The 13,542-nt window shown below is 49.0% G+C and overlaps 1 protein-coding gene across 1 annotated transcript in view; it reads left to right on the plus strand.

The window, feature by feature from the left end:
• Positions 1-4,170: 4,170 nt before the first annotated feature.
• Positions 4,171-13,542, plus strand: part of LOC119463541 (sodium-dependent nutrient amino acid transporter 1-like) — a 168,290-nt gene continuing 158,918 nt past the window's right edge. The window contains exons 1-2 of the mRNA XM_049655208.1: positions 4,171-4,507; positions 5,309-5,616. Coding sequence (XP_049511165.1) covers positions 4,384-4,507; positions 5,309-5,616 — 432 coding nt within the window. The 5' untranslated portion in view covers positions 4,171-4,383. The remainder of the gene's footprint in view (positions 4,508-5,308; positions 5,617-13,542) is intronic.

Below are 13,542 nucleotides of genomic sequence, written 5' to 3' on the forward strand. Positions count from 1 at the left end.
CAGGACGCCGCCGCTCTCCTTCCCCTCTCCGACGCTCAACATCGCCTCTCCAGCCAGTCACCCATACCGACTACCACTCGGAAAACTAGATGGTGCAGTTTTTGGAGGGGAAGCTGCATCGCTCGGACAAACAACACCTCCTGAGAGCCCGGCCAATTTGTTATTAGTGTATGCTGAAGGTGTGCCTGTTCGAGCATTAGTTGATACGGGAGCCGCTATTTCTATTATTCATGCCGATTTGTGCTCTCGTCTACGCAAGGTCACTACACCTAACCACGGCACTCCTTTACGTAGCGCGAATAACCTTACGATACGGCCATCGGCACAGTGTACCGTTCGAGTTTTTATTGATGGGATTCGCCACCATATTCCGTTCGCAGTGCTGCCTTCCTGCGCGTATATGCTCATTCTTGGTTGGGACTTTCTTTCTGCCGCTGCCGCTTTCATCTCTTGCCGACAGCGCCTTGTCCACATGCGCGAGACCGATGACACCGACAAGGGGCCTCAGTCCCGCCACCGTCTGCGAACCGTAGCCGATTGTGTGGTCCCACCTGGCCACGAGCAACTTCTTGTGATTGCTTCCGACGTAATTGACAATGGCGATGTTCTAGTTGCCCCATCAGCCCGTTGCCTCTCCAAAGGAACTGCACTACCGTCGATTCTCGTTCGATTCATCAACGGCACGGCCCTTCTCACAGTACTCAACGTCACAAATGAGCCGATTTTGCTTCCCAAAGGTGCTGTCGTGGTTTGCGGTGTGGACACACAGCCTGTCTCGGTGATGGCTTCGAGTACTGGTACTGCAGAACCACGCCCACCTGCAGCTGCTGCTCCTGCTACTGCTCTCGCCAGCGCAATCAGTAAGGATCTGACTCCGCAGCAAGCACATCAACTACTGGCCTTGTTGTCGAAACATAAATCTTCCTTCGACGTACACTCACCTCTCTTGGGACAGACTTCAGCGGCAACTCATCGCATGCACGTCGATGGAAGTTCTATTGTCCGCCGTCGACCATATCGCGTTTCTTCCGCCGAACGCGAGATAATCGACAAGCACGTTGCCGACATGCTCGAGCGAAATATCATCCGCCCCTCCGCCAGCCCTTGGTCGTCACCCGTCGTTTTGGTGCGCAAGAAAGATGGCTCAGTGCGATTTTGTGTTGATTACCGTGCCTTGAACAAAATAACCCGAAAAGACGTATATCCTTTGCCTCGCATTGACGACGCCTTAGATTCATTGCAAGGCGCGGAATACTTTTCCAGTCTTGACTTACGCTCGGGTTATTGGCAAATTCCGATGCATGAGGCCGACAAGGAAAAAACTGCCTTTGCAACACCTGATGGACTGTACGAATTTAACGTCATGCCTTTTGGCCTCTGCAATGCACCAGCAACCTTCGAACGAATGATGTACACTGTTCTGCGGGGCCTTAAGTGGAAGTCTTGTTTGTGCTACCTTGACGACATAGTCATATTTTCTTCAACCTTCCAACTCCACTTGCAGCGCCTCGATGAAGTTCTGACGTGTCTCTCTGCTGCTGGTCTTCAGCTGAATACCAAAAAGTGCCACTTTGCCAGCAAGACTATTAAAGTACTGGGCCACCTCGTAAGCAAAGACGGCATTCAGCCTGACCCCGAAAAGGTTACCGCCGTCCTACGCTTTCCGAGGCCCCAACGCTCCAAAGAACTTCGCAGCTTTCTTGGCCTGGCTTCTTACTTCTGGCGCTTCATACGTGACTTTGCTACCATCGCGGCTCCGCTTCACCGACTCCTCCCTTCAGGAACTCCATACGTATGGTCAGACGAGTGCCAAGCGGCTTTTGACACTTTAAAGCGTGCCCTCACGTCTGAGCCAGTGCTTTGTCATTTCGATGAGTCCGCACCCACTCTACTCCATACTGATGCCAGCGGCCATGGAATCGGTGCTGTTCTTTTGCAACGACAACGTTTTGAGGAACGCGTGGTCGCATACGCAAGTCGGACGCTAACATCGGCCGAGAAAAATTATACAATCACTGAGCAGGAGTGCCTCGCCGTTGTTTGGGCCATCCAAAAATTCCGACCGTATTTACACGGCCGCCACTTTACGGTCGTGACCGACCACCATGCTTTATGCTGGTTGTCGACGTTAAAGAATTTATATGGCCGTTTAGGTCGCTGGATACTTCGTCTGCAAGGATATGACTTCGACGTCACGTACAAATCCGGCAAGAAACACAACGATGCAGATGCTCTCAGCCGCTGTGCGTTACCACCGCAGTCCGACGTTCCCGGCCTGCCTACATCCGTCGCCGAGCCTGTAAACGCGTCCTCTGCAGTTCTTTCACTCGCCGCTCTCAACGGTCTTCCTTCTTTCCACCCTGAGACGTTCGCGTCCCACCAACGCGACGACGCTTACTGCCACTCAATTATGGAACGCCTTGACGGCTCATCTCGTCCTCCTAACGCGCGAGCCCGTCGCCAGTTACAGAACTTCAAGTGTGAAAACTCAATCCTCTACCGGTATGTCTTCCACCCCGAAGGACAGCGTTGGGTTTCTGTCGCTCCTCGATCACTCAGGGAACAGATATTGAAGACATTTCATGATGATCCCACGGCTGGACATCTCGGCTTTCACAACACCTATGAACGCATCCGCAGTCGTTTTTCCTGGCCTGGACTTGCCACCTGCGTAGCGAAATATGTCGCGTCTTGCTCGCTCTGCCAGCACCGCAAACGGCCCACTTCCCCTCCAGCTGGACTGCTGCAACCTCTTCCCTGTCCTGACGCTCCATTCGCAGTCATCGGGATTGACCTCTACGGACCGCTGCCATTATCAGCTAGCGGCAAGAGATGGGTCGTCACTGCAGTTGACCACTTGACCAGGTACGCTCAAACAGCTGCGCTACCTTCAGGATCCGCGGAGGAGATTGAGACTTTCTTCCTGGAAGCCATCTTTCTACGACATGGAGCGCCACGCGTCCTTTTGAGTGACCGTGGCAAGGCGTTTCTGTCGAAGCTACTCGAGGACGTCCTCCGCACATGCAACACCATCCATAAGACGACTACCAGCTACCATCCTCAGACTAATGGCCTCACAGAGCGCTTCCATCGAACTCTCTCTGACATGATCCCCATGTACATCAACGCTGACCACACCAACTGGGATACCATCCTGCCATTCGTGACTTTTGCCTACAACACCGCTGCACAGCGCACTACTGGCTACTCACCATTCTTTCTAGTTTACGGGCGTCAACCGACCTCTCTCCTCGACATCTCTTTTTTTGATGCCCCCGTGAAATCGTCGGCGTCATTGAGTGAGCAGTTAATATCTCGCCTTGCTGCGTGTCGCCATCGCGCCCGCCTCAACACCGAGGCAAGTCAACAGGATAGGAAGACTCGCTACGATGCATTTCACCGCGTCGTTCAGTTCAGCCCCGGCGATGAAGTGTTATTGCGGACACCCACTCGAGTTCCTGGCCTGTGCGAAAAGTTTCAGTCGCGTTTTATAGGGCCCTACACTGTTGTAGAGCAAACTTCGCCAGTGAACTACCGCGTCACTCCCGTTGTCACGCCTTCCGATGGCCGCTACCGTGGCACAGAAATTGTCCACGTTTCGCGCCTAAAGCCCTTCCAACGACGTACCGCACCGCTATAACCAGCGGCCAGGTTGGCCGCTTCCGCACGAGGGGGTAATTAGTGTGAGCAAAATATTAATCCTTCATCTTCTTCACCTGTACATAATCATCATCACTGTGCGCGTTGTCTTCGTTCAGCGCGTGGCTCAGCCAAATAAAGACGACGAGACAACAGCTGTGCTGCTGCCTTACAATATACACACTCACACTCGTTCGCATTTACACTCATCGGCACCGATGGTCCTACTCACACCCATTCACACTCAGGAAGCCTCACTCGATTTCATAGTCACTTCCATTATTGCTTACCAGCAGCCCCTCACGCCCAAACGCGCCCACTTCACTCACCGGCACTAACTCAAATAAGTACTAACGTCCACTGATACTGACTGCCGCCGTTCACACCCACGTACACTCACAACCGCCGTCCGCGACAGTCTTTAATGCTTACATAAACCGGCACTCACTCCTGGGTGCCGGTTTGGGTAAAACCGGCGCTCACTATGTCCACCTAATTTCACCGGCACTCACCCTGTCCATACTTATGTCTGCTCCCACCCTTAGTCCCTCACTAACACCATATCTCACGCCTGTGAAATGAGCTTAGGGTGAATATGCGGCAGCGCACTTATAACCAAGTATGCCGACCTATCATTCATGCTCTTCATTGCCGTTAGCTTCGCAGAGAGCCATAGTGCGCCCGGCTGAGATCAGACGCCGTCCTCGCTAGCAGCAGCAGTTGTACCACAGTGCACACGCAGCCATGGTGGAGCTAGACCGCGCTGAGTGGGCCGAAAAGACAGACTTGTTCCTGCTCTTCATGACGGCCACCGTGGGACTGGGCAATGTGTACGCCTTCCCGTACGCCATCTACACCAACGGATACGGTGAGTGGACCTAATTGCAAATTGGTTGAGAGAGGAGAATAGCTTCAGGTCAAACTTGTTGCAGTGAACCATAAATGGATAAACAGTTAATTTCATTTTAGAAGGTGTGGCTTTAGACTTCGAGTTTGATCTACGGATTGCGTGGCAATGGAACCGCAAATAATCGGGGAAATAAGCAATTGTGTAATGAATACACTAAACTCAATGTTTGGTTAGGTTTCGGTTTCGTTTCTCAGGCGGTTACTGCGTCGGGGCATCATGGCGCATTATGTGATCACGTGGGAACAGGACATTGCGACATTCGGTCCGGCTAGCTTTTATGCTGCTACTCGCGCTGCGAAGGCCGATGTAACAGCGTAGTGAACGACCCAGCGACCCAAAGCTGGCGTGAAAACGCAGTCTGCTGCTCTCATCTGAATACTTTCTGCATCATAGCGTCCCGACAAAATACAGTGGAAACCGAAACTGGCCGTAGAAATGCTAATAATTAAATTAGTTAGGGCGCCATGAAGCTTGCTACAACATTTTCTAGACGTTCGAGGTTGCGGATCAGCATTGAACGAGCGCGCGCGCGCACGCACGCACGCACGCAGCTAAATTCATCGTCACTGTTACAAGGAACTTGTACGATTTCGGAGAATCGACCTGCACGTTGAGCTTGGCTCGTACCTCGTAATCTCGTGCTTTAATTTTTTTACAGACTTCTGAGACTGGCGAAACTATTGGTAGCGTAGTGCTACATTCGGTTTGATACCAATATTTCCTTTTATATGCACCGGAAATGTGCGCGATTCGGTGCAGGCGCGTACCTGATTCTGTACGTGCTCTTCATGGTGGTCGTGGGCCAGCCGCTGTACCTGCTCGAGGCGATCATGGGCCAGTTCAGCTCTTGCGGGCCCCTGCACGTGTTCAGCTGCTTCCCACTTGCCAAGGGACTCGGATTGAGCATGTGCCTGCTGGCCGCCATGCGCACCATGGACGCCGGACTGGTGCTCACGCAGGGCATGCTCTACTGGGTCGGCTCGTTCACGCCACGCATGCCCTGGATGACCTGCGACGCCGCGTGGGGCGCCGATCTGGCAAGCTGCTACGTTCGCTCCTCGGGCATAGTGAGTTTCGTTTAATGTATCTGCTCTTTCCTAGTAGGCTTCAACAGCCTTCCAAATGTGATATGAACAAATTTCAGTCTGTGGAAAAGAAAGGTGCACGTCGTATTTATCGTCACTACGACGGAGCATCTTGCACCTTGTTACTATATTCGCATTGTCACTCTCTCTTACAGTCACCGCGTGGAATCTTTGAAGCATTGTATTGCGATAGCAATTACTATATGGTCATTTTAGGCGAATTTCTGCCGTCGTCGTCGCCGTGAGGTTCCGTAAAAATTCCAAGGTCGATAACATCGTAGCCGCGCGCCCTAGGCTACATGTGCGAGTGAAAGCATGTGAGGGTGTCACCTATCTACTCGCTTGGGAGGCGGAGAGTTGCGTACATGCGCTGCTCTCGATGGAGGAGAGACTACTGGCAGCACAGCAAACAAGGATTCAATATGTACAGGGACGATAAAAGCACGAGGCACACACTACTCAAATCATAACCCAACAAAAATACTCGCTCAGTGAAAAATACCAAACTCGGACAAAATCTAAAATTACCAACAGATGCTACCTCAGTTTCGGTTTCGGAGCCTAACTCCGCCTTATAAGTCTCTAGGTCTGTCCTAGCACCGACTCGTCAAAGTCTGACCACCCTGGCCCCGGCCTAATTGCGTCGCAATATGGAAGTGCGGGTTCTTACAGACCGGCGGTTCGAAGTTCCTGTTGAGTCCGCGTCGTGCGCGTCCGAAGCGTCGAGGGTGCCGTAGGTGCCGACGCCTCGCGGTTCCGTCGACCTGGCCGAGTACGTGGCTGGTGCCCCGGTAGCCGCCGCTGACGTGTCACTCGCCGGGTTAGGCCTCGCGTCTTGTTCGTTCGGGTTGTCGCTGATGCCGTAAATTGCCGACGCCTCGCGGTTCCGTTGACCTGGCCGAGTGCGTGGCTGGAGCTCCGGTAGCCGCCGCTGACTTGTCACTTGCCTAATGAAGTGTTCTTCGCCCTCCGACGATCTGCGTGGCGGTCCGGTGCCCGGGTGATTATCGGTTGAACGGGCTTGGCCGAGGAAGAGGGATTCTCGAGGAGAAGACTGGAACCACCGTGAGCAGCAGTGGCCGGTCCCAGGAGCTTCGTCCCGACGTCTCCGAGGACTACAGCTACACCTGGGCCTTGCCAGTCTCACGACTTCGTGGCCGGGTCCTCCGCTCTCCCGTCGTCACAGCATGGCTGGCGAGGCGACCTTCCAGCTCAAGAGCCATGTCGATAATGCTGCTTCGATGCTTCTCCCTCGCGGATTACGCCTCGGTTCGCGTGCCTCGAGCGCTCGCGCCGTTCGGAACGCTCCGCGAACTTCGTCGTCGTCTTTTTCGTATACCGCCGGCGGCCTCTTACATGTGACAGAGGGGAGCTGACGATGCGGCTCAATCTGGCTTGCGCGAAAGCGAGGAAAGCGGGCAGGAAGTGCGCCGTCTTTCGCCGCGCACGAGGCACCCGACGTTGCGAGACATGGTGGGAGGGAGGGAGGGGGAGGTGGCGGCCTTTTACTCCGGCTGCAACTACGTAAGTGTGCGGCTGCACATGGTCGCGAGGCCGTATCTTGAGAGTGACATGCGCTGGGGGCACAATCTAGATACGTTGGCGGCTAGTAGCTTTGTACGTGCTGTGTCTTCTCGGCGCTCAGTCTGCGCTGAAGTGATAGAAAACAGCACGAAGGTCAGTTCGCTCGCTGCTGCAGCCGCGTTTCCTCACGCCAGCGTTTTTACAGCGAGTGTCCGCGGTCATCGAGTGTGATGTATTCATGTTCGCTGTTTGTGCTGATACTATGCTTGTTAATTTAGTTTGCAAGCGAATGTTTGCAAGTCGATACGGCCGATAAATGTAGTATCCTGACTTCGTATGGCTCTCTGCTTATTTGGTATCGCAATCGATGCTTCGCCATTCGGGCGAAACTGCGACTTTTTCATGTTCTGAATAAATCTCGACAATTTCATATACTTTTTCATCACACCCGCGAGACCTACATCCACTAGACACCATCATAAGTATACTAAACCGTATTTTCATCACCGCACCTAGGCGTTTAAATATCTTGTCAGCAATACACGGTGTGTCCCCGCTAACGTTAGACATGCTTTTGAACGAGAAAGATATTAAAAACAAGGTGCAAGGCACGATATTAAGACCTACGGTGTTCCGTCTTCATACTTCGGATGATTAAACACCACTGGTCTTAAGATCACATCTTGCATCAGGGTTATTTATTATTTTTTTTTATTTTCGCTGAACAGTTTGTCTAACGTTAGCTGGGACACCCTATAGAACCCGGCATTTCAGTATCTGGTCATATCCGATCTTTAGGCAGTTACCGACACTTTTTTGTATTGGGTATGTCTGTTTCTAATCTGTCTTTAGCCTATTTCGTGGGCCCATCACGACAATAGCGTAGTTTGTATACCATGCGTTTTCCTTAAGACTGACATAAAATCCTGGCGATGCGAATAACATTGAGAATTTTTAGAAATGGCATTATCGGAAACGGCGGACGTCATGGAACAGGATATGTGTGCTCTTGTTCTCGCTACTTAAGTACACTAAACAATCTATATTTAGCCCAGTTATGTGACTGTTGACAATGTAAAGTTTGTAGCTACTGACGAGGTGGTCTCATTTCAGTTCTAAAATCGCGCGAAAAGTAAGTCTTTCTTGTAGACCCTGCAGCAGGAGGAAATTTCTAATTTTTTTAATGGAAAACTAGAAATGGGCGCTTGGAGGAGTGCAGGAAACCATATGCACAAGCAACGTCAGCTGTTGACGTTTCCTGAGGTCTCCTAGTTACTGCGTCTGCGCCACGCAGGCCGAAGCATCATTCTTATTTTGACGTGATGATTACGGCTCGTGGCGGGCGCTTCACTCACCCGCCACGCCATCGATGCGCCAAAACGAGGCTTAGCGCGCTAGCTGTTTGATCACGCTTGTCTAAAGTTTTGCTTGGCGGCTCGCGGTATCAGCACATTTCTTTTGTCATTTTATTTAGATACGAGATGAACTCCTTTGTTTTTTTATGTGCCTGCCAGTTCTGGAAAAGTGAAGGTCGTGCTCTTCATGACCATTTAAGTTATTATCTTGCTTCTGCTAATGATATGAGATGGCCAACATTCTACAGTGCCAACGTCAGTGTGAAGCCGTGGGGATGCCACGAGCCGTAAGCACCGCATCGAAATAACATGGGTCCGCTTGCATGGCTTAGGCCGGGAAAAGTCGCATGTCAGCAGCTCAGGTTTCTTGCGCAGATGGTTTCCTGCGCTCCTGAAGCACCCAGTTTCGGTTACCCAGTGAAAAGTCAGAAAATTCCTCCTGGTGCAAGGCCCAGGAGAAGTGCTATTTGAAAACCAATGAGATCACCTCGTCAAGAGCTGCAAACACATCAGTAGCCACGCAACTATGTAAAATAGATAATTAGTGCATTTAACCAATTAGCAAGACAGTCAAACACTTAGCCCGTTTCTTGACGTCCATCATTCCCGATAATCCACTTTCTAAATGGCCTCCTTACCCAGAGCGCTCTACTTCTAGAAATTTTCGGCAGTCTTCAGAAAAACACCCAGTACGTGAAGCATTGATTTCTCATTAGATTTTTTTTTGGAGACAGAGTACTCTTGGAGGAATTCAGATTGATTTCGGGTTCGTGAGATTTCGGTAAGTTATCACATTCGTTTTAGCGAATTAGCCATTGTGAGGCTTTCTAGTGAACGTAGGAGAACTAAAAAAAAAAAAGATGTTAAGGTGACGCTTGGAACAAAACAAGACGCACCAAGTTGCCGTAGAGCTATGAACGGAGCAGTAATAGTGCGCAACTAGCGCAGAAAAAGGACGGAATTACACCTGGATGCGTCTTTCAAACTGCGCGCACCTAAAATCGGCACTGTAAATCCGGCTACCTGCTGTGGTGGCTTAGTCACTTTGACGGTATGCTGCTAAACCCGAGAGCTTGGGATCACATCGCGGTAGCGGCTGGATTATTTCGATGGAGATGAACTGAAAAAAAGAAAAAAAAACGATTAAAAAAATCGGGGTAGCTTGCACTAGTGGCGTAAGGCTAAAGACACGATCTGGTCCTGGCTATACGAAGTGATGCTAAGTTACACGAAGTAATTTATTTATTTATTTACACATACTGCAGCCCAATATAGGGCTATAGCAGGAGTGTGAACATTATACATTGCTACACAATAAAAAAACATACACATACACAAAACAATGAAAAAAGGAAGCGCTTCACATGTTAGCCAGGTGCTTAGTGGTGGTAGTTATAAAATATTTTAGTGATAGTGAACGAATGTCGCCGGGGAGAGAATTCCATAGCTCAATTGTACGAGGAAAAAAGCTGTATTTGAATTTGTTAGTACGGGCAAATATAAGAGTTATGTTCAAGGCGTGGGAGCTACGGGTAGAACTTGCGTTTGTAAATGTGATGTAGCTACAATCAGAAAGACCAGAAGTGGAGTTATTAACTGCATATAAAAGTTTTAAGGCTTCGATGCGATAACGTGAAAGTAATGGCTCGATGTTCACAGATTGTTAAGCCAGTGTTGGCGAGAAATTGCGGCTGTAATTTTGGCAAATGAAACGGATAGATTTACGTTGAACATTATTGAGCGAAATATTTGACAGTGTTTGTAGGGAAACAAGTCAACAGATGCATATTCTACAACAGGGCGAATTAACGTTTTATATAATAACAGTTTAGTATCACGAGGGGTCTTACCTAAAGTGCGGCGCAAATAACCAAATTTTTAGGGCCTTCCCATTTATATATACGATGTGTTTAGACCATGAAAGATGCTCTGTTAGAATGACACCTAAGTATTTATATTGAGAAACTCTTTTAAGTGGGATGCCATCCGAAGAGTAATGGAAGGAGAGGGAGCTCTGTCTATTGGCAAATGACATTGACATCAACTGTTGATGTCAATTTGATGTTCATTTGCCACGTTTTGCACCAAGTGCAGAAAAACATAAGGGATTGTGCAAGACGGTGATGATCATCAATAGAGTTAATAGATTCGTATAATACACAGTCATCTGCATAAAGTCTGGTTTTAGTTGAGGTGCTACAAGGCAAATCATTAATATATATGATAAATAATAGAGGGCCTAATACGGATCCCTGAGGAACGCCTGATGTGACGTCAACAGGAATTGATTCTACTGAATTAAAAGAAACAAATTGAGAGCGACAATAAAGAAAACTGGCTATCCAAGAAACAAGACGGGGATTGTTGAATATGGCGTTTAGTTTTACCAGTAGTTTACAATGAATCACAGAGTCAAAAGTTTTAGAAAAGTCAATAAATATGGCATCCAATTGTTTACCTACGTCTAGGTTAGAAGCGACATCATGGACAAAATTGACTAATTGCGTTACAGTGCTATACCTACGACGGAAAGCATGCTGAGCAGATGTTAGATCATCAGTAGAGTCAAATAATTCGATTATGTGTTTGTAAATAATATGCTCTAACATATTGCAAGACAGGGCTGTGAGAGAAATCGGCCTGTAATTAGAGAGAAGTTGTTTATCACCTTATTTATACAGAGGCAGGACTTTGGCTGTTTTCCATTTAGTTGGTACTTCACCGGGGTCTAAGGATTTTTGGAAGATTACGCTAAGCTACTGAGCTGTCCATAGGGAGTATCTAACAAGGAAAGAATTCGGGATACCATCTGAACCGGTACACTTTTTAGTATCGAGACTCAAGATCAGGTTTAAGAGACAATCAGAATTTATTACGAAATCGCTTAGTTTATTAGATTGTGTGTCATAATTAAACTTTGGGACTACATGGTTATCGAGAGTGAAAACTGATTGGAAGTACGAGTTAAAAGCTTTCGAGACTACGATGGGGTCGTTAGTAACAGCGTCATTTATCTTTAAGGAGGTACTGCCCGTAGCACTAGGTAAGATTGATGTCCAGAACCTGCGAGGATTTGATTCAAGTCGTATCGGAAGTTGCACTGAAAAATAGAAATCTTTAGCGTTTTTAGTACGGGTACGAAGTTCCTCCTTTTCTTGTTCAAAAGGAGCGCGAAGCGCAAGATTAGATTGTTTTGATTTACGTAGTCTACCGACACGGCGTGACAGGTGCAAGATATCGCGGTTAATCCAAGGAAGTTTATTATTTATCTTTTTTGTTTTGAATGGAACGTAGTTATTGATGCAAGATTTCACCAAAGACCCAAAGCAATCAACAAGACTGTCAACATGACTTTCGGTACTGGGTGACAAAAAATGGTCAAAGTTATCTGCCAGAGTATCAGTGATAGACGTATCGTCAGCGTTGTCAAAATCGCGACATGTGGAATAACTAAAGCGTTTATGTGGGATAGGGCAGTTAATGTGTACGAGAACTGCGTTGTGGTCCGAGATTCCTTCCAAGATATCGTACTTAAAACCTAGAGGAGCAAGTCTATCACTGGTAAAAACTAAGTCAAGTATGAAGTTCTGCCGCGTATTCTTATAAACTAATTGGATCAGGTTATGTGACAAAGAAAATGTAATTAAGTCTCTACAAATAGAGGCATTAGTGGCGGAATATGTGAGCGAAGGCCAGTGAATGCCGGGAGCATTAAAATCACCAAGAACGATTCAGTTAGAACTGTCGAGGCTATGGTCATGAATGAAATGCGAAATATTATCGAACAAGTCACTAAGACTATCAGGGGCGCAATAAAGACCACAAATTGTTAAATTCTGTTTATGCACTAGTAACTTGCACCAAACCGATTCTACATTAAGAGGACCTGGTAAAATCTTAAAGTTGAAATCGGAATGTAAAAGCAGAGCAACACCACCACTTTTCTTATTCTGACGGTCATATCGGACAGCAATGCCAAGTGTTACTAAGTTATACGAAGTGTATAAGCATTTCCTCATGGTCCGTGGCATCGGGGAACGCCTCGCGAAGCACTTGTAGTCTGAGCACACAGGGGAAGTGGGGCGAAAGCTATGCACAGTGTACGGCCGGCGCGCAGCAGAACACACGCTGGGTGACGTCACGGCGCATGCGCATTAGCGCGGAGCTGGTGGGAGCTCGGCCGAGCCGCCGCCAGTGGCGCCTGCTGCAGGCACGGACACCGCGAGCGTTCGGCGCTAATGCGGGGAAACGGAGAAGCGCGGATGGCGTCCGCAGCATCTCTGTCTGTGGGTTGCCTCGTTGGAGCTGCTACAATTTGTTTCTCCTCTGTCTCTTTCGCTCTCATTTTCGCTTTCTCTCTCCCGAGCATAGCGCCCGACGCGCGCACTCCCTCTCGCTCTCATTTTTCTTTCTCTCTCCCGAGCATAGCACGCGATGCTCCGCGAGGTGGTTGCTAGGGAACGCAGTGGCAGGCGGTGTACATTACGGCCAGCTCCTCCTGTTGAAAAAAAAAAAAAACGCCAGTGTATCGTACATTGGGTGCACGTTAAAGACCAATAGGTGCTCAAAATCAACCCGCTGTCCTCCACTACGGCATGCCACATAATCATATATCGTGGTTTTGGCATGTACAACCCCATATCCTAAGTTATTATAAAAATAACATAAAAGCAAACCTATCACTGCAAGGCGAGTGTACCCGCCACTTGCGGGCAGACCTGATGTGCGCATTTGTGTCTGGTGACGAGTGGCCGATGGTGCACGCTGTACTACCTTTAGTTATGATTTAAACCAAGCTCGTCGCTGTTGGCGTTTTAACAGCAAATTAAGCGGAGGAAGTCCGGTGGTGTACGCCCGAAATGTGGGCCGATCCTGGAGGTAGTGCAAAAGGGTTCAAACGCAATGGCACACACACCTGTGAATTAGCGAAGCTGTTTACGCTCTTGGACAGTCCGTCAAGTGTATGCCGCAAAACCTCCGCCTGGCGATGACGTCACCATGCTTCGCCCCAGCTGCGGCGAGCGCGCCG

The sequence above is a fragment of the Dermacentor silvarum genome, chromosome 9 (genome assembly GCF_013339745.2).
Source record: "Dermacentor silvarum isolate Dsil-2018 chromosome 9, BIME_Dsil_1.4, whole genome shotgun sequence".
Classification (NCBI taxonomy): Eukaryota; Metazoa; Arthropoda; class Arachnida; order Ixodida; family Ixodidae; genus Dermacentor; species Dermacentor silvarum.